Source organism: Manis javanica, chromosome 1 (genome assembly GCF_040802235.1).
Source record: "Manis javanica isolate MJ-LG chromosome 1, MJ_LKY, whole genome shotgun sequence".
Taxonomy (NCBI): Eukaryota; Metazoa; Chordata; class Mammalia; order Pholidota; family Manidae; genus Manis; species Manis javanica.
The window spans coordinates 26,860,991-26,885,218 of NC_133156.1; the positions used below are offsets into that span (position 1 = coordinate 26,860,991).

The 24,228-nt window shown below is 45.6% G+C and overlaps 2 protein-coding genes across 8 annotated transcripts in view; one reads left to right on the top strand and one right to left on the bottom strand.

Annotated features, from left to right (window-relative positions):
* Positions 1-2,336, top strand: part of FAT2 (FAT atypical cadherin 2) — a 75,453-nt gene extending 73,117 nt beyond the window's left edge. Inside the window, exon 24 of the mRNA XM_073230402.1 lies at positions 370-2,336. Within this exon, the coding sequence (XP_073086503.1) occupies positions 370-902 (533 nt within the window). The 3' untranslated portion in view covers positions 903-2,336. The remainder of the gene's footprint in view (positions 1-369) is intronic.
* Positions 1-24,228, bottom strand: part of SLC36A1 (solute carrier family 36 member 1) — a 71,915-nt gene that overhangs the window by 8,064 nt on the left and 39,623 nt on the right. For 3 of the 7 annotated variants that reach the window (XM_017645438.3, XM_017644723.3, XM_036994106.2), the window contains one exon: positions 7,322-14,839. The exons of 3 other annotated variants lie outside the window; for them this stretch is intronic. In XM_017645438.3, coding sequence (XP_017500927.2) covers positions 14,638-14,839 — 202 coding nt within the window. In that variant the 3' untranslated portion in view covers positions 7,322-14,637. One more of the 7 variants, XM_073230416.1, reaches the window with a different exon arrangement.

Consider the following 24,228-nt stretch of genomic DNA (forward strand, 5'->3'; position numbering starts at 1 on the left):
CACCTTCACACCTCCTAGTAAAAACGGTGCCTCTGTTTCCTTCAATTAAGGAGATGAAACTCAACAGTAGGACCTGGGATGGAGTTGCCGTGTCCAGCAGTGTGGGTGGGCTGCATCCATATTTTCGCCTCATTCACTGCCCTTACTTGGATCAGTGGCACAGATTTTCAAGATGGGTTAAACTTCTGCTCTTGAACTTAACTCCAGTGGATTTTAGGTATCAACTTAAGCTGTCAGAGACAACTCACATAGATAGGCCACATATCCACCCACTCCTTGGCCCATTTCTACCAGATGCTAAGTTATGTATATTAGCTCTAAGGCACCAGGGAAACTCAGAGCTCACCCTGTCTTGCTGTTCCCTTTCAGTGTACCCAGGCAGAGCCGCAGTTTGGCCTCCTACTTACTCCAGGAAGGATCGCTGGGAATACCCCCACTCTGAGGTGGCCTCCAGCCCTCTGCCACCATCACCTCGCTGCTACCAGGCCCCAGCCGCGATGCCCGACCCCTCTGGCCTCTATGGGGGCTTCCCCTTCCCACTGGAACTGGAAAACAAGCGGGCACCCCTCCCACCCCGCTACAGTAACCAGAATCTGGAAGATCTGATGACCCCACGCACCCCCAGTCCCCAGGAGCAGCTGCTGGCCCCCTGTCTCAATGAGTACACAGCTATCAGCTACTACCACTCACAGTTCCAGCAGGGAGGGGGAGGGCCCTGCCTGGCAGAGGGGGGCTACAAGGGGGTGAGCATGCGCCTCAGCCGGGCTGGGCCCTCGTATGCTGACTGTGGGGTGGCGGGGGGGCATCCCACAGGCCGGGGCCAGCCCCAGGCTCCCCCCAACTATGAGGGCTCTGACATGGTGGAGAGTGATTATGGGAGCTGCGAGGAGGTCATGTTCTAGCTTTCCTCAGAGAAAAGAAAAGCAGGTGGGGGGCCAAGGACTGGGCACCTTCCTCCTGTCTGGAGAATGTGGCTGGGCAAGTGGAAGGGAAGCCCCCACACCCAGTCCAGGCTGCCATACCTTGAAATGTGCCCTTCCAGACCCCCAGCTAGTCCCTGCAGAAGGAGGGAAGCTGAGGGCAGAGCTCCAAAACCAGCACTAGGGCCCCCAGCAGAAAGGGAATGCACAGAGCAGTTATCTTGGAAAACCAGGAAAAACTGACTCCTGGGAAAAACCAGAGGCAGTCTGTCTTGTTATTTGCCATCTCTCAGTGCCCAGGGAGGCACTGAGCTGCGAAGTCGGCTCTGTCAGGGCATGTCTTCTCACCTCCAGACACAGCTTTGGGCCTGTCAGGCAGCCACTACGTCTGCTATGGAGACAGGTGGCAGGGTCATTTTACCCTGGAAGGCCACAGGGTATCCTCCTGGGAGCTGAGAGGCCAGCAGCACATGAGCAGGTGCCTAAGTCCTCTGTGGTGCCTGGCCGCACTGCTGTGTCTGCTCCATGGCAGCACCGAGCTAGGCATCGGGGACAAGATGTGAATGAGGGTGACAAGGGTTCCCGAGGAGCGGCACTTGGCCTTAGACTCCTGGAGGTCCCCCTCCTGTAATCCGGATTCCAAGGAACTTGCTCTGTCTCCGTAAGCCGCATGAGCATCCACCAGCCAGGGCCTGCCAGGATTCGCGCAGCCCTGAATCCTTCTTAGAGAATTCAGACCTCATGCAACTCTGAGTTGGTCATCCCAAGTTTCTTAAGCACTTTGGGCCAAAGACAGGAAGGATATAATTCTTCATTTTAAAAATTCTTAGGCACTTTTCAACCTTGCTGTTTGGATGAGTTGCCCCAAAGGGACTTTTCTTCCCCAGACACAAGGAATTCAGAACCCCCACTCAGGGCAGGGCAGAAGCAGGCAGCCAGGCACCAGAGTGTCCACGCTGGACACCCTGCCCTTTCCTGCCCCTCCATATCAGATGCCTGCCAATCTAAGTGTTACCTGCAGTGACTCAGCCCTACGCATGGAGGGTCAATGTGGGCATGTGTCTGCACATGTGGGCACCCATGTATAGTATGTGTATACACACGTGTAGTGTGTATGTAACCAGGAGTGGCAGGGACCAGAGAATTCTGGTGGCCTTGCCACTCTCTCCCCTGACAGTCCTCTCTGGTCCACTGCCTTTTCATGTGTGTTGTTTCTGGAGACAAAAGTCAAAAGGAAGAGCAGTAGAGATGCTCACCCACAGGGCTGCTGCTTACAGTGAGAGGAAGCTGCACGGGTGAGAGCACATTTGTGTGAGTGGTGCGTGGCTGTGCATGCAACTGTGAGTGTAAGTGGCGAGGTGTGTGGGTTCATTGGTCATTGTTTTTTTTAACAATAAAATATCTTTTTTACTGTTATTTTCTGTGTCGCTTGGCCTACTTAGGGTTGGGTTAGGGGAAGGGCACAAGGGTCTAGTCTGAGGTTCATGGAATTTGGGGGCTGGAAGGAATCCTAGAAGTCATCAAGTGCCACGATTCCCAAACCTAGCAAAATAGCTAATATATAGATTGCTGAGCCCTACCCTGGACATACAAAATCAGACTCTGGGGGTGGGCCCAGGACACTATCTGGAAAAAATACCTTCCATTCTGATAAAACTGTTTGTGCTTAGTGGACAAGTCTGCTAACCAGCAGGTTAGTGAAAAACCCAGGGACAAGACTTCAGAACTGCTGATCCCCAGCCAGCACCCTTTGCACCTAATTACACTGGTCAGAGAGCAGGGCCTTAGTAGAACAGGTCTTGGGAAGCCAGCCCTCCTGGTGTCCAGAGTCGGCCCGCAGGTGCTGTTCTATACAGCTCACCCCAAGGATGGGAACATCGCTGGGCAACCATTGTCCATGCCAGCCTTTCAGGTAACACCAACACCAGAAAACCAAGTCCCTGCCATCAACCTCCTGGTGCAGGTGGGCAGAGAAGGCATATCCATGGGAGGGTCCACAGCAGACTGTGGCTGTGGGTCAGGCACCTCGGTTCAGGCAGATCTAGTGTGGCCCTGGGCAGCTGTGAACTGGCCTCCTGTTTTTCAATAAAACAAAGACAGTAAATAACAGCTACCACATAACTGTTCTGAAAAGTAAGTTTAAAGAACTTCCAGCAGAAACAGTAAGGGATAACCATTATACTAGGAAATAATACTATATAGTATATAGATAGGATTAATTTATCAGAACTGAGCAGGAAATCACAAATCTACTCCATTGTTGCCCAAATTTCTGTTTTGTTCATCACTTTTATGATTTTTGCCTTGATAAAATACTGCCTATACTGTTTATTCACTTAGTCTTTTTATTTTAGTGTATTTATATTTAAAATTTTTTGATGCACCTTAAAATGATATATCCACAAAGGCTTTGAAGGTTAATATTTTTTATAGCACACATGAAAAGACATAAACATTCAGATTTTAGGAATGACTTGTCCAGATTTTAAAAATTCAGATTTTAAAAATGACTTGTTTCCCTCAATCATCTTTGGGAAATGTGATCTAGTGCATCCTCATTCCCAATTCTGCTCACCCCGAGGCCCGCAGAGCAGGGTTTGTCTGGGGTCCCACAGCAGGTCTGACACCCAGCCTGGGGCTCTCCCTACAGCACTTGCTCTTCCAGACGCAGGCGCCTTCCTCCACCCCAGCCCGCCTCTCTCCTCACCAGAGCCCTCCTTCCCTTTGGCCTCTTGAGCCTGCACCTTCTCAGATGAGCCACCAGAGGGCTCTCTGAGCTCGACACCGGGGGTACTGAACAGAGGAAGGTGGTTTTCAGGGAACTGCTCCCATCTCAAGCCACAGCGACTCTGGGTCCAAATATCCTGAGTCTGATACAGTTCAACAGTGGGAGAGAAAGGCAGAGACCCAGGTCTCCTGACCTCCAGGATGGGCATTTTTTACAGCCAACACAATCATCCTCACTACCACCTCTACTGGCACTTGGTACAACAGGTGCTGTGCAAGCACTTGGCCTCTTATTTAATCCTCACAAAACTCCATGAAGTAAGTTCTGTCATCTCCATGTTACAGATGGAGGAACAGAAGCACACAGAAATAAGTAGTTTGTAACTTATGTTAGTGACTTACATGAAGACACCCAGTTCATGAGTGACAGGGTCATGATTCCATCCAGAGCTTTCTGATTAGGAAAGACCTCTGGAGAGATCTAAACCTTACATTTGGGTTCATGAAACAAATGATACACACAGACATCAGAGGACTGAGAAACAGCAGCAACTAGGACTGAGAGGGCTTAGTCTAACGGTCCAGCTGAATTCAGAGGCCAAGAGGGTGACTACGATTCTAGGTGGTATGAACGGCCAGAGTGTCTAGATTGGGGAGGTGGGGTCTGTTTAGCCCTGGGCTCAACTCCAGGCCAGTCCCACAAATCCTGTGTCCAGTTCTGAGTGTGGACCTGATGAGCAATATAGTAACTTAAGCAGTGCTGGCGGTTGGGACGAGGATGTACAGCCATGTCCTGGGAGGGAGGGTGGTTGGAATTCACCATGATAAATGGCAAGGGACTTGTGAGGTTTGCTGACGGCAGTGGAGTGAAGGGGGGCCTCACAGCTGCGCCGTCACATGGGTAGAGAAGGCAAACGAATCTTCCAGAGAGCAGGGCAGTGCTCCTGGGGGGAGACTCATGAGCTCTTGCAGGAAGGACCAAAGCCAAGGCTGGAACTGCAAAAAGCGAGTATCTGGGGTGGAGGAAAAGCAGAGCCAGAGGCCTTGGGAGGAAAACCACCTTCTTTAGACTGAAGATTATGGAGATTCTAAAGGACAGGGGGGAGAAAAGATGCAGTGCATGAAGTCGTGAGATACGGAGTGACCTGCCAGGGCCCAAGCTAGCTCAGAACATCCGACCCCACCTCCTTGTTCCCCACGCTGAAGGGTGAGATGCCCCCCTGCGAGGGCACCGGACCCAGATGCGCAGCAGCAGCCCCTGCTGCGGAGCCTCAGGACAGACTTCAGAAGCCCTCAGGTGGCCTCTGCCAGCTCCGTCCGGAGGGAGGCTCAGGCTGCCTCACCAAGTAGAGAGCGTGGGCTTCCTCAGCAATCAGGCTGGGAAAAGACAAGTCTTAGAATTTTCTCAAGATTCCTCAACAAATCTACAACATCCAACCAAGGGAAGTACTTGGTAAGACTGACAAAGAAGTCACAAGAAATATAGTGATGTTAGCTCCTTACAGGCCAGGCACCACTCTCTACTGAAGGAGACAGCGCTGCATTTAGTAACCAACCAACCCCCGACACGTGGCTAGCCCCGCAGAAGGCACTGGGAGATCAACCTGGTCTGGCGAACACCTCAAGCAGCTCTTGGTCCCGGAAAGACGGCCAGGCATCATGCCTCTCTAGCATACGCAGGGACAGGCTGACCAGAGAGGGGACAGTAGGCACTGCTGAGGAGGGGCCACGAATTCTGACCCTTGCAGCCAGGACAGGCTCTGGAGAGGAGCAGCCATCTGAAGCGGATCTTACAGTTGAGCTTGATCTAGCAAAGAGAGGGGCAGCCAGGCTAAGAGAACAGCCACACCTGAAGGCTAAAGGTTTAAGGTTCTGGGCAATGGTCGGTACTTCCGATGGACGGGGGCTGGAATGTGGAAGGACTTGTGTGCCTGGACTAGGGCCTGGAAATGTCCTGTGTCCACTGAGGGAATGATGGGGTAAGTGACAGAACCAGTAGCCGGGCGGCTCATCTCAGGGGAACATGAGGTTTGGACTCAGGCAGAACTGGCACCGCCACGTAGAAAATCTGTAATTGGGCAAGTTATTTAACCTTTTATGCAATTATTTAACCCCCGGCAACTGGGGATATTGTCAGCACCTTCCCTTGCTGGATCTGAGGAATAGAAGAGATAGTATATACGAAGTGCTTCACATAGCTGGTGTAATAAAGGCTCAAAAGAACGTTAGCTATTTCATCATTACTATTAAAAAGGTATATGTATGTATTTTAGTATCTATAACCACACACTTGCCTTTGTTCCATGGCAAGATAAAAGGACATCCGTCCAGTTAGGGGTAACAGGGGTAGGCAGGCAGGGGCTAAATTGTATGAAGGCCGTGATCCTCAGCAGGAGAGGGCTATGACTCCCAGCCACTCCCATCCTTGTCGCATGTGCGCACGCACACACACACACACGGAGGCCTCTGGCAATGTTTGGAGACACTTCAGGCTCTCAGACCTGGTGGGGTGCAGCTGGCATCCAGTGGGTAGAGGCAAGGGCAGCTGCTGAACATGTTGCAGGACACAGAACAGTCCCCCCAACAAAGACTTATCCAGCCCCAAATGTACATCACACTGAGGTCAGGAAACTTTGTCCTGAAGAAACACATGCAGTCTTTATGTAGCAGCTGGGAACCTGGCCTGAAGCAAAAGTACACTTATGCCACGAATAGCAGTTACGGCATATAGTTTTGCTCATTTATAAAAGGGCACTGTTAATGGATTCTACATTTGCAAGAGTACATAGGGAGAGTGAAAAGGAAAAGACAATCCAACCATACATAAAAAGAACATACCATGACCCAGGAGAACTTCCTCCAGTAAGCCAGGCTGGTTCAATATCTAAAAATGAATCAATTTAATCCTCCATATCAACAGGCGAGAAAAGAAAAATTTGATGATCATAGTAACTGATACAGAAAAGGCATTTGACAAAATTCATCCATTCATGGTTTTTAAAAAATCTCTCAGTACAGGAACAGAGGGGAACTTCTACAAATACCCTACAGCTTACATCATTCTTAAAGGTGAAGTCTGCATGCTTTCCTGTAAATCAGGGACAAGACTAGAATGTGTACTCTCACCACTCTTTAAACACTGTGCTAGAAGTTCTAGCCATTGCAATAAGGGGAAGAAAAAAGTTACACAGATTGTAAAAGAAGAAACAACTATCTCTATTTGGTTAGATTTCTTGGAAAAATCCCAAGAAATCTAACCAAAAACTCATAAAACTATTACATGAGTGTAGACAGGCTGCTGGATACAAGATGAACACACAAAAATCAATTGTATTTCTATATTCTACCAAGGAACATGTGGAAACTGAAATTAAAAACACATTATTATTTAAAGTGGTGCCAAAGAAAATTAAATGCTTAGTTATAAACTTAACAAAACGTCTAAGATCCATAAGCAAATAAAATAAAAAATGATTAACACCAAATGCTGACAAGGATGCAGAGAAACCAGATCATTCACACATTGCTGGTGGAAATGTAAAAGGGTACAGCCACTCTGGAAGATGGTTTTCCTTTTAAAACTAAAAATGGGCTGACCACGTAACACAGTAATCACAGTCTTGGGTATATATCTCAGAGAAACAAACACTTTCATGCAGAAACTTGCACACGAGTATTCCTAGCAGCTTTATTTGTAACAACCAGGCCTGGAAATTATGCAAATTTCTTTCATTGGGTGAATGGTTAGAAAAACTGGTACATCCATTTCATGAAATGGAATGCAGTCAAAAGGAACAAACTATGGATACCTTGGAAACAACATGGATGATCCTTATGGCAATTATACTGAATGAAAGAAGCCAATCTCAAAAGGATACATACAGCATAATTCAACTTATATAATAGTCCATGAAAAAACACAATGATAGAGATGAAAAGTTAGTCATTGCCAGGGGTTAGAAATATGGGGGAGGACAGGAGGTATGTCTATAAATGGGTAACATGAAGGAGTCTCGTGGTGATGGTATAGTTAAGCATCTCAACTGTAGTGGGAGAAGCTACATGTTATCCAATTGTTTAGAATCACACACACACATCCATGCATACACACAAAGGAGTGTATATACAACTGGAGAAATCTGAATAAGCTCTATGGATTATGCCAATGTCACTTTCCTGGTCTTAATGGTGTACTATAGTTGTGCAAGATGTGGACCCTGGGGGGGCCGGAGGAAGGGCACATGAGACCTCCCTATACATTTCTTTGCACTTTCCTGTGAATCCATAATTACTCCAAAATGAAAAGCTTAATATTTTTTTTTAAAAAGACTAAATTTAAAGAGCAAAGTGTTTGAATAAACACTTTGTTAAAGAAAACAGATCAACAGCAAATAAGCCCAGGAAAAGATACAGAACATCACTAGTCATCAGGCAAATGCAAATTAAATTCACAATGAGGTACTACTACACATCCATTAAGATGGCTAAAATTTAAAAGACCGTAATGTGAAGTATTGGTGAGGATATGGAACAACTGGAGCTTTTATAAATTGTTAGTAGGAATCCAAAATAGAATAGCCACTTTGGAAAATGATTTTGTAATTTCTTATAAAGTTAATATATACTTAACATACAACCAAACCCCACAATCCCACTTCTAGGTATTTACTTGACAGAAATAAAAACATATGTCTAAGTAAAGGTTTGTACATGAATGTTTATAGCAGCTTTATTTATAGTAGCCAAAAACCAGAAGCAACCCAAATGTCCATCAACTGGTGAATGAATAAGCAAATTATGGTTCATCCATACAATAGAATGTTACTCAGCAATAAAAAGAAAGAAACTACGGATACATGTAACAACATGGATGAATATAAGAAGCATTGTGCTATGCGAAAGAAGCCAGACTGAAAGGACTATATACTTAATAGTTCCATTCATATGACACTCTAGAAAAGGGAAAACCAGGAACAGAAAAATCAGATCAGTTGTTGTCAAAGACAGAGCGGCATGGGGGTGGGATTGATTGCAAGAGGGCGCAAGGGAAATTTTTGGGGTAGAGGAAGCATTATGTGTCTTGATCGAAATGATGGTCAAATGACTACATGCATTTGTCCAAACTAATCAAACAGTATACTTAAAAAACAGGTGATTTTATTATATATAGATTATACGCCTATACCCCAATTTTTTCAAAAAAAAGGTATGAGGAAACCAGTGGCTAAGAATCTAGTAAAGTGCACCAATTCAAGACACACACAGCTTCTTAGCACACATCTGCAGCAGGCTGAGTCAGAGGATGCCAGTCTATCTAGCAGGGCCCTAGGTTGAGGGTCCAAATTTAGTCCACTGTCACTCAATTTCTGCTCCCAGCAGTGCAGTGGGCTTACCTCGAGTGTCCCAGTTATCTGGAAGGGGGGATTATGACCATTAAGAATGGGCATGAGGAGGAATAAAAACATGAATAATCTAAAAAGTGTTGAATGTCCTGCACAAAGGAAATTGGCAAAACATGATTATAATGAATGACAAGTGACACTGCTCCTGAGTCTTGGTTTTCTTCAATTCAACTAATAGTTTTTCAGAAAATGTCTCACCAGCTCATCATGTCAGGCACTTTAGGACACTCTCACTAACTCTCTCAACAGCCTCCAAAGGAAGACCTCCCTCCCGAGGCTGTAACGAAGAGGGGGAGGCAGCCAGTGCCGTGGGAAGCCCTTGGGTTCCAGAATCACAGGGCTCGTGGGTGTATCTCCATTCTGCCACTTACTGGCTGATGACTTGGAACAGTCACGGGATCCCTTGGACTCCCAGTTCCAGTAAGAGAATTGAAAACAGTCATAATACAGTTCCTACTTTCCTCTCTCAGGAAAGTGTTATACTTTAATAGTGTTCATGGAGAGGGCTCTGCTTTTAAACAAATCTAATTCGGTAGCCAACTAGGGGCAGCTCAGATGGTCTTGTTTTTCCAATGTGACAAAAAGGGAAGAATCATCCCTCCACTGTCCTGAAATCAATACCCTCACTTTAAGAAAGTTAGGTGTCACCTCTTATACTAGTCAGGATGCTTCAGAAAAACTGACCTAGTAAGATGGAGATACACATACATACATGCACCCACAGACAGGGATTTCAAGGAACTGGCTTATGTGATTGTAGGGCCTGGCAAGTCCAAAAATCACAAGGCAGGCTGACAGGCTGCAAACTCAGGTAGGAGCTGCTACTGCAGGCTTGAAGGAGTTCTACCTCAGTGAAAGCTGTTTTGCTCTTAAGGCCCTTCAAACTGATTCAATGAGGCAAACCCAAATTTTTTGAAGATAATCCCTTTTGTTTAAAGACAACTGATTATAGCTATTAATCACATCTATAAACTACCTTCACAGCAACATGTAGGTTAGGTTAGTGTTTGATTGAAAAATTGGTTCAATACTATAGCCTAGTCACACTGACACATACACTAACCATCACACCTGTCCTGTGTGGTCATCTCATCTGCACAGAGTTGAGAAGTCCTACTCAAGTTTTCAAGGACAGAAGGAACAGACTTAGGATGGACTTAGGATTGTCTAACAGAAAAATAACTACCTAGCCCCTTTCTTGGGTACTCTCAATTGCATAGACGGTGCTATTTTTTACACTACTCCCCTGGATGAGCTCTGTGACGTAATTAGAAACACACTGACCTAAGATTTAGTAAAGGGATCTGAGCGATGTGAAAGAAAAAAGTGAAAACAAAGACACAGCCCAAAACCTCTTAAAAATAAAAAATAAAATTCATTTATTGAAAAGGAAAAGTTTTAACACATGATGTGTGTGTAGAGCTGAAAGTAAGATTTTCTATACGCTGCTGCACGATCCACATCTCTACACACACCATGTGGGAAATATACATGGATGTATATATCCAGGCACATAAAATACACAGTACTGTCTGGTTATGAAGACAGGATGGACTCTAGTTTTTCATATTCCTCTTATTCACACATCCACTGACATGTTTTTTACAAAGGACTTCACACCATTTTATTGTTCACTAAAACAAAATAGCTTCCCCAGCATCACTTTGATTTAAACAAAAGGACACGACTTACAGCAGGCACCCATCCCCTCAAGCCCCCACCCCGACCCCCTGTGGTGACCTCATATCTGCACTGTTTATGTTCCCCGATCAGGGAGTGACTCAGTGGTACAAAGGACAGGGAAGAAATATAACAAGCTGATGCCATCAGAGCAAACAGCCTTGCAACCAGTAGGACTAACAGTCTAAAAGTATTAACCATGACTTCAAAGATAATCCTCTCCTTTTCCCCTAATGCTCTTGGAGATTCATAATGTACTTTGGAAAATTTAATTCTAAGGCAGACTTGGAGCTGACTCCCTAAATACGAAGTCAGGCCACCTGCACTTTGTGTCTCCACTGTGAGGGGGCAGCTTCATGTTCTAACAGAGGCTGACGCTGAGGTCCACCTTAACCTCCGATCAACTATGAAATAAAACCCACTGATACAGACCCCTTTGCTCTGAGTAGTAAACAAAGAGAGCATAACAGACATAAATTGAGATTTTTGCACTTCCAAAAAACATGAGGTGAACATGGAGTGTTAAACAGAGATGATATTCTACAACTTAGTAATGGAGAAATTTGAAAACAAACAGGGAGGGAGGGAAATATCTCCCTAACATCCTGTTTGGGATCATCACTTTAAGACAACCTATAAAACCGCAAATTTTATGTTTCATGGGATAGAGAGTAAGTAGTGAGCATCAGCCAATGAATTTGGAGAGGAGAGTCACAGAGAGGGAGGCCGTATGCTGCAGGTTCTAAACTAAGACAAGCCACACAGTGGCATGCATCTGATTAACGTGTGTGCAGATGAAGGGCTCCTAGCAGCCAGATAGCAGCATGATATAAATAATGCCACATGTGAATAACGACAACTTCTAGGCACTGACTAGAAAATGCCAGGTCGTGCTCTTCCCAGCAAGTACCTGCATTTCAGGGGAGGCACGCGGCCGACAGAAGAGTTAGAAACCTGCTCCCCACAGCTGTCTTTGCAGGAGGGAACATGGGGCTCTGAGAAGCTACCTCTGGGCTAAACCAGCCTGGAGCTGCTGTGGGGAGGTTGGGGGAAGGACACAGAGCCTAAAGGTATTGGGCTAGGAACCTCACGGTCTGCCTCTAGCGGGCAGACACAGCTTCACACTCCAAACCTCTGCTCTGCTGCTCCCTGATCAGACTTCTGCTTGTGCTGGGACTTTCTCAGCAGGCCCAGAGCGGTGCACGGCAACAGGCTGGGCAGTTGGTTCCTAACAAGCAATGGAAGAAACCAGGGAGGGCTCCCTGACTGAAGAAGCCCCATGGGTAGCAGTGCAAGGTTCCCTGAGCTGGCCCAGGGGCTGCTTCCAGAGGAGGACGGGCTTCCCCCTGCTACCACCTTCTGGCTGACTCTTTACTCGACACCTAATCGCTATGTAATGGCACAACCAGGGAGGTCCACTGACTGGGTCTGCCTGGCCTGGGTCTTCGGAATCAGCCTGTCAAAGGCAGCAGGAACTCAGGAAAGGGATCAAACGGAGAAGGTGATGGATGACAAAGTAGCTTCCAGAAGCCCCAAAGCTAGAGCTGTGTCTCCTGCACACCACATTCTCTGGGCCAGGGACTCTGAACCAGTTGGTCTGCATTTTGCTAATATCTGGGACCAGAGGACCTCAGTATTGTGCCATCCGGTCCTCAGGCCACAGCATCACAGTCCCAGTCTCACTACCCACATGGACAGGGCTGACTCTAACCACTCCCTGAGTGCACAGAAGCCTCCATCAGAGAGGCTATGGGCAGGACACACATCTGACCCCCTTCTGCTGGCATAAGTCTTCTCACTCAAAACAACTGTCAGGACCACTGGGGAAGATTGGTGGAGCCCAAGCTTGCAAACAGGAGATGACAGTTCTTCAACCCACTTGGATAATTTCTAAGCCTAAGGCTTCAGAAGGCAGAGCCTCTGCTACCCCCGCTAGAACCTTGGTCATATAAGCACCTGTTAGTGAACACCCAAGGGCAGAAAGGGTTGGCGAAAGGTGCCATTCTCCTAATCACCACTGATAACATCTTCCCAAGTTAATAAATTCTTAGGTGGGTTGGGAGTCACTACTATGAGAGTTTGGCTTTGGATCAGAAGAGAAAGAAAAAGCTGGGGCATGGGGGTGGGTCACAGCCCTCACGAGCTTTGGTGAAACCAAAACAGAACCCCTACAAAGCTGTGCTGCCCTCCCAGCTTTCAGGGTGAATGAACCGTATCTCCAGGTAAGCAAGAGCCTGGTGACGGGGGTGGAGGAGAGCAGGACCTGTTACAGATGCATGAATACACACACACACACAAAGAGCTCAGGAGATGCAGTTAATGAATGCCCTTGTACAAGACTTGCACACCAAGAGGGAAGAGGCAGCGGCCAAAAACAAGGCAGTGTGACTTCCTCCTCCTGCTCTGCAGTTTGTCCCCAAATCTGCAGGCTGACTTGAGGTAAGCCAACCCTGAGGCTACTTCGGATACTCAGAGAGGCATGTAGGGAGAGGGACAGGGTTCACAATTAGTGTTCAGAACAAAGGAGACCTAAACCCCAGCCAAGTGGCTCCTTTAATCCAAGTCACGGAGGCAGCCTGGGGCAGGGCACTGTTTCTGCCCCATCCCCCATTGACTGTAAACAATCAAGCACCACACCCAGCATCAGACCAGCTACTTGTAATTCTATGAACTTAATTTCACACTCTCTGTGCACACTGGCCTCATGTTGTCATCCATGACAACAGAGTAGTAAACAAAGAGAGCATAACAGACATAAATTGAGATTTTTGCACTTCCAAAAAACATCCAAAAAACTGAACACTGCCATGCCATTTGCCTACCAGGGTCTGAGGGTGAAAAATAGGCCTGAACGCCCAAAGTGACCATTTTACAAGCCTCCCATGGATGGGACACATTCCACTCCACTGTCGTTCCCTTGGCCTAGTGCACAGGCAAATATTCCTGAGTCTTTCCTATCTTCCCAATATGAAATCAGGCTGGTCAGTGGGAGGTGTACACATTCAGATGATCCTGATTAAGGCCAGCCAAGAGTGCTGAGTACCTAAGCAGACATTTCCTACAGCAGCTTTCTTTTCAGCAGGAGAAGCTGAGTAAAGTTTACTGAGAAAGTAACAATTCTTCATAACCCCAGATCTAGAGACAGAGACCAAAAAACCCACCTTCTTTTAAATAAAATATAAATATATTCCATTTAGGTAGCACTTGATATCTTCAGAAGCTAAAGCAATGAAGAACGCAGTACTCTGATCCATGAGGAGTTCAGAGAGGAGAGAGTGCTGCCGAGTCGCAGCAAGCCAGAAAGGAAAGATCAAAAACTCCAGGCTTGGGGTTGGTTTAAAATGACTAGGAAGGTCCAGGCACCTCCTGGAGACCCGAATAGGTAGGAGAATATTGAGGTAAAACATCTGTTATATGAGAAGGAGGCCCAGCCTTATGAAGAGGGGTAATTATCCACATATTTAATCTAGGCCCAGTCTGGGAAAGGAGAAAACATGAGGTGGGGGTGCTAAAATTTTTAAATAAAGTGAGTTGTGCAACAGGAATGATTTGGGTGAGGGAGGCAGGTAAGGGAGGAGGCATGAAGAGGGAACTGAGAAGATCTGGGTTAAGGTGAGTACAAGGGGTCAGAAACGGCACCACTGCTAGAGGTACCTCCTGCATACCTGCCACCCACTCTCCCCCCTGCCCTCAACCCCGACTGGCCCTGGGTACCTAGCTGTCAGGTAGAGGGGTTTTCAAACAGCAACCAGGCCTTCTCCCAGAGCCTGGACCCAACTTGAGACTCTGGGGCCAGGAGCTGGGGAACATGCAGGGCTAAGGTGGACAGGTGCATTCGCTATACAGAGGCACTAGTGGAGTTGATGAAGATGGGAGCATTGCTTGGCTGGATCAGCTCATAGAGGGCCTCATACGTCCCCACCACAAAGCCCACGAAGCCCAGGATGCTGATCAGGGCGTCCTTGGCGATGGTGAGGGGGCTCATGCCCTCCGAGTAGTAGGTGGTGATCTCCAGGAGGGGCGGGATGATGAGGGCGAGGGCACTGCTGCTCACGGAGCCCACCAGGGAGATGACCAGGTCCAGGCGGGGGATGAGGATGGCCAAGATGCCTGTGGGAGAAAGAGGACATGCCCGTTCAAGACCACCCAGAGCTGGAAGAGACCACCTCACTGTTTGGAAAATTTAGCAAGTGTCCTTACAGAATGAAGAGCTCTAAGGAAACTTAGACATTATCCAGTCCAATCTCTCATTCCACAGATGAGAAAACGGATGCCCAGAGATGTGGAATAACCTGGGTCTGCTCCAAGCTTGGCAAAACTGGGCCTGGAATCTCCTGTTTCCAGTCACCTACCTGGCTTTCAGCTTTTCCTGCTATTGTACATGACTCCCATCTTTCTGAGGAAAAGGAACCAAATTACATGGCAGAGCAATCTGGCCTCCACCAAAGGAGAAAGATTGTGGAGCAGAAAAGAAGGTGGACCATTCCTGAACAACTGCTCATTTTCTTACCACTGAGGGTGCCTCCAACACAGACATCTGCACTTGAGTGACAAGAAACAAACAGGGGAAAGAATCCTTCTTCTGCAATGGTACCATGATAAACCCCACTTCACATTTTCATTCAGGGAAAGTGGAAGCAGTTCTCTGTGCAGGCAGAACTCAGGAGCAAGGCCCACACAAGGCCCACGTCCCTATGCCAGGACAAGCTAGTGGTGTCCACACCTGACACTGAGCCCCGGGTGTGTGTGAGGAAGGCAGAACGGATGAAGATGAATGGTGGGCTACATTAAGAAATGCCATCAGCTTCCATACATGCCAGTGACTGCCCACTGTGGAGCTAATCAGACAGTGCCAACAGGAGGGGACACACTTGTTCCACTGCTCACTGATCCTACTGTCCCCAAACGACGCAGCTTTCTACTGGGGTGGGGGTGAGGGGTGACGGCTGATGTTTACAAGTTTATTGAGGATTATAGGTCTGGAATTAGGATCTTGTGTTTGAACCCTGGCTTGGCACTGGGAAAGTTATGGCTCCTTTCTATTCCCTGGTTTTCTTGCGGGCAAAATGGGGATACAATGGCTCCATTACTATCGCCAGGTCTTTGTTAAGTGTGTGTGTAGCCTCACTGGATCATCATGACATCTCTGTGATCAAATGAGGTTACACGGTCATGTAACAAAAGGCCTGGTGTATGACAGGCATATGATTCAGTTATATTAACACCGCTACTGTGTATTTTGTTGCTCATGAAAAGTACATCTTTAACTTGTTAGTAATCAATACAGTTATTATTATCATCACTAGCGTATATTTTCTTGCTCATGAAAAGTACATCATTAACTTGTTAGTAATTAAATGTATTCTGACGGATTGTCTTCCTCACCCCCAAGAGCCCCACTGCAGGTCCTTAGCATTGAGAGAATGATCTATTATTTCACTGACCCCTATGAGAGAGTTACGTTTTCTTTGGGGTTTTCAATTCTAACATCATTTCAAAGCAAAAATATAGTCAGATCATTCTGAAAAAGGCATCACACTGAAGTTACCAGAACACCTCAGTCTGGCACAGCCAATTTTACTCTCAGATCAATTTTACCCTTCAGATGGACTGTCTGGATCGATTGCCGTTTCTTTGGCTGAGCACCAGATGAAAGGACTGGCTGCATTTAGAGTCCATTATGAGAAAAATGCTTCCTTTTAAACTGGAATTCCACTCCCTAAAGTAGGAGGAGAGACAAGTGGGAGCTGAGATTTGCTGGGGGAGGAGCAGATTCGCACCCTTGTCTCACACTCACTTTGAGGCCATGTTGTCTGATTCTGTAGTCATGAGCTGCTTCCATTTTATGTGAATTCAGTTCCTCACTCACACTGGCCACACTTCAAGGACTCAACAGCCCCCTGTGCCTAGTGGCTACTGACCTGGACAGCACAGACCCAGAACACCTCCATCAAGGCAGAATATCTAGTGTCTTTAGCTGGCACTGCAAAGCAGCCACTCATCGAGCTGATCTGCCTCGGCCCCAAGGATACGTAACTCCCTATCATTACTATTGTCTCCACTCAAGAAGAGGCCCAGAGAGGTTAAGTGATAGAAAGTGACAGAGCTGGGACTCCGTCCTCAAGCCCCTCAATCCAGAACCTCAAGCCCCTGATATAGTCATATCATAGACCAGATGTATAAGAAAATACAGAATGATGCTCACAGAAGAAGGGGGAAGAGGGGATGTGGCAGATCAGCAGAAAGATCCTATCTGTGAAGAACTGGGGTAGTCAGATATTGAGGTAACTTTCCCAAGGAGGCACCACAATCATTTGGCAGAGAATCCAGTATAGGCAGCCCTGACTGCTCTGTTCTGTAAAGGCCATCAGACAAGTTTTTGAAGCCTGATAACCAACAAGGTACAGGGATATTGAGTCTCAATCTGCCTCTGCCAAGGTTGTACAGCACTGGGCGATCCCTTCCTCTTTCCTTCTAGTGATCAACCATAGTCACAAATATCCATTAATACTGTTACTGTTCTGAAGCCTTCAGAAAGTCTACAAAAATTATAGGCTTTTATTGCCCTGCAAGTTAAAAACAGTCTGTTTCAGCCCTTAGCTATTTCTAAATAAATAGAACTGGTGATACCCCTCAAGTTTTCACGGTTGAATCTGGAGGCAAGCTGGGGGTGAAGTGTTTGCAGACTGGTGACAAAATGGTGCTCTCGCCATGGATAACCTATTGCTCCATGAATTGATCTGCTGTGTGACTCAGAGTAAGACTCTTGCCCTCTCTGAGGTTTGTGTCTTCATCTACCTAATGTCAACTTCCTAATGATGGCTCTAGATGTTGCAATTTGGATGAGCGGTGGGTGGAAATGGCACTGAGGCAGCAATCAGAACCAAGCCCAGGGAGAGGCTGGTACAGGAATGTGGTTAGAAGTGCAGGATCTGGACTCAGAATTTAGCCTCCAATCCCAGCTCCACCACTAATCAGCTAGTTACTTAATCTCTTTAAGATTCATTTCCCCTATTGTTAAATAGGGGTGGTCAAATGGGATCATTCACGTACATTACTTAGAGTACCAAGCACACAATAAATGCTTCATACATGTGAGCTACTGTCATCACCAGTCCCTGTTCATATCAGGCTGTGACCCAGAGCAAATGGGCTCACCGCTCAGTGCCTCAGCTCATTCACCCATGAAGTTGGTGATCGCATTGATACTGAAGTCTCAGCTGTCCCTAAATTTTTAAGCAACTGTACAATGCAGGTTTAGCCACTTAGGAATGTGTCCTGGGATACGTCCCTCAGCTCACTGTCAACTGAGAAGCATCGTGTGCTGCTCAAGAGTGGCACAGCAGAGCAATGGGATTCCTCTCCTGGAACACATGGTTTTGCCAAAAATGTAGCTTCCAACCTTTTTATCATTCAAAGGGGTGTGAGCTGTTCTTCCAAAGCCAGCCACTGGCATCCATGGATGCCCCTGCCCACTCAAGAGAAGACAAGCTCCAGGAAGACAGAAGTCAGATGGCCTGCTGGGCCCCAGCCTGCTCTGTCCTCACCTCTCTGCCTCCTGCACATTGATTGGGGGACATACAGGCACTTCCTCGTGTGAGTTAGTGAAGTCAGATGTACTCCACTCTGTGATAAGAATTAAGTGGAAACAGACACAGTAGCTTGTGTGATAAGAATCTTTTCTCAGATTGGCAGAGATGTTCCACTTCATCATGTTACTTTAAAAGCAATCTAAAAACTTGTTCTTACAAAAAGGAGATTCAAGATAAGCATGCTTAGCAAAAATATCCTTAATAGAGATCTTTAAAAAGGGCAAGACTTTTCTCTTAAGAGCCAGGACCACAGGGTTGCAAAGAGAAGACCTTCTTTCTGGCCTAGCTGGACCAGATACCACAACTAAACCCCAAATAAAGCCTAGCACTGGAGAAAGATCAGGTGGGGAGAAGGCAAGAAAAGCGAGCCTCCCACTAGAATGGTGGAGGAGGAGGAAGCATAGGAGACCCAAACCGAATTAGCATCCACAGCCCCAAGGGCTCAATACCAGGGGTATCTGTCTTGCTATTATGCAAAAATGTGGCAAACTAGTTTTTACTAATTCCAGCGGAAGGAATAGGTACTTAGGAATGATATGGGAGCAACTAAAACCTCTTCTGGCACTAAAGTTAAGCCCTCTAGAAAGAGAAACTCAAGAAGGTAGAGATCTCATGAAGCAGCCACCTGGGAACCCTCTCTCCCCACATTCTCCCCTCCCCCACAAAAGGAACACCCCACACAAAGAGGAAGACAGCATACTGGCAGGTCTGCAGCCCTCTGTGGCCACCTAGCTGTGGCACACACAGAAAAACACGACTGAGGACAACTCAGCTAGACCACATGACTAGTCAAGAGTGCTCCAGTGGTATTACAAAACATCTTCCCTTTGGGTTAAGAGACCCTAAAAACAGGACCTTTTAACTGCTGAAGCAACAGGAGGCAAATGGCAATGTTCAGAGAAGGAAGTGATTGGGATTCTGGAGCCTGTGGTTTTAGACCAGCAACAGAAAGAACTGACTTACCCACAAGAGAAGAGAAGGAACTTAAGAGAACAAGCACACTCACAGCTCCTGTGCCTGGAAGCTCTTTCTGCTGCTTTATTATAATCAGTGCTGGGGAAGCCCACCTGTGTTACCCTTAAATGTCTAGAAATCTGCTTTCAGTATTAATAATAGTCTTGGAGAGAATATATAATTTCATTTGGTGGGGGTACAAATTTTTTAAAAAAGCAAGGAAAACCTACATGTCCAACACTAAAGGAGTTTAGTAAATATGATCCAACAACATAATGGAATATCATGCAGTCATGAAAATACTTCTGAACAATATGTACATTCAAGGTATAATATTAAATAAAATGGGAAAGACAAAGTTATGTGTATACTATGATTGCAACTCTTTTTAAAATGCACCCATAAGGATTAACAAAGAGGATAAGGTGCCAAAAGAATTATTTTGTTAAGTGAGTGGGATGTTGTAAATTTCTTCTTCAATAACCCCAGATCTGGATATTCTTCAAGTGTTTTTACATCAATTTTCTTTTTTAAAGCAATATTTTGGTAGAAATTTAAAATTAGGCTCAAAGGAGTTGTGCAGAATCTCCTTTGAATTTCAGACTTGCGATTAACTTTAGCAGATACCCTTCCTATCTTGGGAGTTCGGGAAGACAAGGCCCTGTGAGGAGGGGAGTAGCGCCCACGGTGCACAGGTATTTCCTGCTGCTGCTCTTTTTCATTGTAGCTTCAAGATGGAGAAGTGTGCAAAGCCAAAAGGTGCTGAGGAGCCACTCTGCACATGGACGCTTCACGCTCTAATGGGTCTGGCTGCCAGCAGTGTTGTACAGCTATGCATTCCAGTCCAAACAGGCTTCTTAAGTGATATGGTTTTATGTTATTTCATCTTCAACAATAGGTTTCCAAAATTCTTATTCCTAACTAAAGCAAAATGTTTCACACAGCAAATGCCACAGACAGTATGAACCACTGAAGAAGAAACATTAAGTGCCTCATGGCGTCCAAAGAAACTATTCTTCCTACAGCTCTGAACACACCGGGTGGAGCCAGCCTCCTCCGCACTCTCCTTCAACACCAGCTCTGGACATAACGTGACCTGCTAAGACTGCATTTTCAAACATACGGCTGGCACACTGTCCCATTTGGACATATTATAAAATGAGCACCATTCTTTGACAGGTGTATTGTCCCTTCCCCTCCTCTCCAACAGTCTGAAAGTACGCATCAAGAAAATAAATAGATTTTGGGGGAAGACAGAGATAGGAGAGAGAAATAACAATATTTAGGGGATGGAGGAAAGAGGAGAGAAAGCTGAATTCCAAGTGGAAAAAAATGAGTCTGTACCAAATTCCCCTGTTCGTCCTGGGGGTGGAGGTGGGAAGAGGAGGAAAAGTTGGGAGAAAGTCAAGAAAAAACCAGAAACAGCAATAACACACATTTCCATTAGAATTCATGGCTATAGTCGAAAATAATTAGTTACAGCAAAGATCCAAAATGATGTACCGATTAACCTCATATAAAAGGATCTGAGAGTACAGAGAAACAAATGATCTCACATAAATACATTTAGGTTGGTGCTACAGTGAAAAGCTTCTCCTGAACCCAACAATTACTTCAAAGTCTCCAGAGAAGAGAGCTCAGAGAGGAAGGGGCTGCCTCCTTTAACAGGATGACAGTGCAATACTAAAGCACAACACATCACAGGAGGAGGAAAAACCACCAAATGTGCTTGAAGATCAAAGCAGCTTGTGTCCTCTGAGCAACATACTGTAGAAGGGAGGAGATGAGACCCCCAGACAAGGTCAGGAAAAATGAAGCAAAAACCAAGAGGTGGTAAGGATAGCAGGAGGTCTATGAATCAGAGATCGCCTGCTCCTGCTGGGCACAGTGGAAAGAAAATCTGGCAGGAAGCAACACATATGCTACCAGAGGCTAAGCCAGGCTTGAGAAGAAAACAGGGCAGGGCAGGGGGGGCATCAGGCCCCACCTCACCCCCAGCTCTTCGGGCGCGAAGAGGCCGTCTAAGCAGTTACAGCACATTTTCCCTAGGCGGACCTACTTTTTCTAGAGGAACCATTTTGAAAAAGCCAATTATTTGAACTCTCCCCATCCTTTCTTTCAATGTCCTTTGGATCCAAGAATTGGGGCCCTGAGAATTGACATGAACACTATGCATGTGGAAGCGTCTCCTCAATACTTAAGAGCTAATCCATCCTCAGAGGAAACACGCATATCTGAATCAAAGCATTGAGTTGCTGGCAAGATGAGAGTAAATCTGAAGTCCAAACACTCTATTTTAGCACATACTAAGGCAATTTGTTAGAAAAGCAAGATACGTCCCATTCCCCCCTTTTCTCTGCTTCTAGGCAACAGTGGCCTGTAGGCAGCTCTGGGTGCTGGATCGGCTGCTGAGCGGGCTACTTCTACAGGCCAGACAAGGCAGTGCCTGCAGGGTGCTGAATAAAGGCCACAGGAAGTCCCACTCTGGGTGCCATCAGTTCCCTGGCTGGTGAATCCAAGTAGTCCACCCTTCACTTGGCTCCCCCCAAGCCTCACCCTGTAAGTAATCCTATGAGGAATGCTGCTCAATATTAAATCAGGTCATGGGAAGGCCTTCAGGTCCTTAGCTCCAGTGAGCCCTTCCCACACAGAGCTCCCAGACACTGAGCTTCCACCTACTATCCCTGAAGAATACTGAGAAAGAGAATGGCAGGTGGCTTGAGAAGGCCTATTCTGGGGCAGGCACTAGGCTGTTCCCTTGAGGAGAGCCTGTCCTGAGGCAGGGACCAGTATGTTCCCTGAAGAGGGCAGTTCTGGCCAGGGAGCAGTCTGTGTGTCTTAAAGAAGTCTAATCTGCATTAAACACTAGTCTACTTCCTTAAGGAGTTCCATTTTGGTATAGAAACTAGTGTTCTGTTTTTGCACTATATAATTTACTTTTAATGTCCAGAGTTTATAATATATGGGCCAGAGCTTTCTCCCCAACTCAAGTTTATAAATTCTCACTTGGTTTGTGAGGCCAACAAGGACATATTTTTTTTGTCTAATTTGGTTTCTGGGAAAGCTTCATGCAGGTCCTCAGTGGTCATATGATCAAATGGAATGACGTTCTTCATCTTTTCCAGCTCTTCCTCATATTCCTCAATGCTGGCCTGTGAGAGAGACAAAAACTCAGCACAACTTTTGGCATCTTCTTTTTCATCAGGATCCACCTAGACACTGTATTTATCCTCTGGCACAGGAATCTTCAAGGCCTTAAACTTCTTCTCAAAGTCATCTACCAAGCCGGCATTTGCCACACTGGCCTTGTAGTAAGCCCGGTCGAGTGCAGGGGGTTTCTCAGGTAGAGTAGCCAGCCTGGAGGTGAGGGTCTCATTCCAGAGAATTAGCAATGGCCTTCTGGTTTCAGGGTATGATCTCCCCCAAAGCTACCCAGTCAATGGTTTTTAGAGCAAGTTTTAAACCCAGCCATCATGAGATCCTTCACTGGTCCCAGCAGTCCACAGTCCACACAGTAAGCGATAGAAGTGCAGCCACTAGTGTTTTTGCAGAGGTCCCTTCTGGGAGGAGCTGGTCCTTTGAGGAGGTCCATTCAACCATAGGCACTCGTCAGTTCCCTTGAGGAGGCAGATTTGGAAGTAGGTACTAGTTTTTTCTCTGAGGAGGTTTATTCTAGGATAGGCACTGCTCTATTCCTTTCACTATATCTATTTTAGGAAAAGCATTAGTTTTTCCTCTGTCTTGCTTGGGAGGATGAAAAAGAAGGTAAGCCTCTGGCCTGCCTTTCTCTTGGTTACAGTGAACCAATAAAATCAGTTTTTATTTTCCAGACTATCAACAAATGCGAGACAACTTTCACGTCATTCATTCCAAAAATATTCCTTTTTGGTTCAATTAAATAATCATACAGACCTATCTTTATTTCAAAGACAGAGGCTTAGACTGGATAATTTAAGGAAATTCCCAGTAAAGTCTCAGTATAATAAACAAAGACTTGTCTTTTCCTAAATAAAATAACAACAACAAAAAAAGTCAAACATAGCAAAAAAAAGAGAAATCTATGATTCAAGCATTTCAATTTGGAAAGAAACTGCAAATCTCCTAAATTACATATTATAGACCACTTTTTATAGGGATTCTCTATTCTACCAACTCACAGAAGCATCCAGAAATTTCTTTTTAAATTTATACCAATTTCAACCAATAAAAAATAGGGTGACATCTTGTCTCTTAACTCATACTCCTGAGTGTGTGGTCAGGAAAGAGGAATAAAATACAAAGCAATAAATCAAATGCCTAGGTTAATCAATAGAAATTTTCTAAGAAACATATTTAGTAAGCTCAACATCCAAAAGTGTCCAGAATAACATCATAAAGGCTCAAAATGAAAGCTAAGGATAAATGTCACACTGGAAAAACGATTATTTGAAAAACAAATCCACATGCACCTATTGTCAAAGTCTTACACTTTTTATACATTTGGGTTAATTAGCTCTTTTAGACTTTTACCTTATTTTACAGGCATACCTCAGAAATGTTGGGGATTTGGTTCCAGACCACTGCAATAAAGTGAATATCTCAATAAAGCAAGTGTAATGAATTTTTGGTTTCCTAGTGCATATAAAAGTTATGTTTACACTATAATGTAATCTATTAGTGTGCAATAACATTGTGTCTAAAAATATACATACCTTAATTAATACTTTATTGATGAAATGCTAATCATCTGAACTTTCAGCAAGTCATTATCACTGATCACAGATCACAATAAATGTAATAATGACAAAGTTTGAAATATTGAAAGAATTACCAAAATATGACACAGAGACAGAAAATGAATAAACGCTGTTGAAAAAATGGTGCTGACAGACTTGCTCGACACAGGGTTGCCTGTAAAAAATGCAGTATTTGCAAAGTAGGATAAAGCAAAGCACAATGAAATGTGGTGTGCCT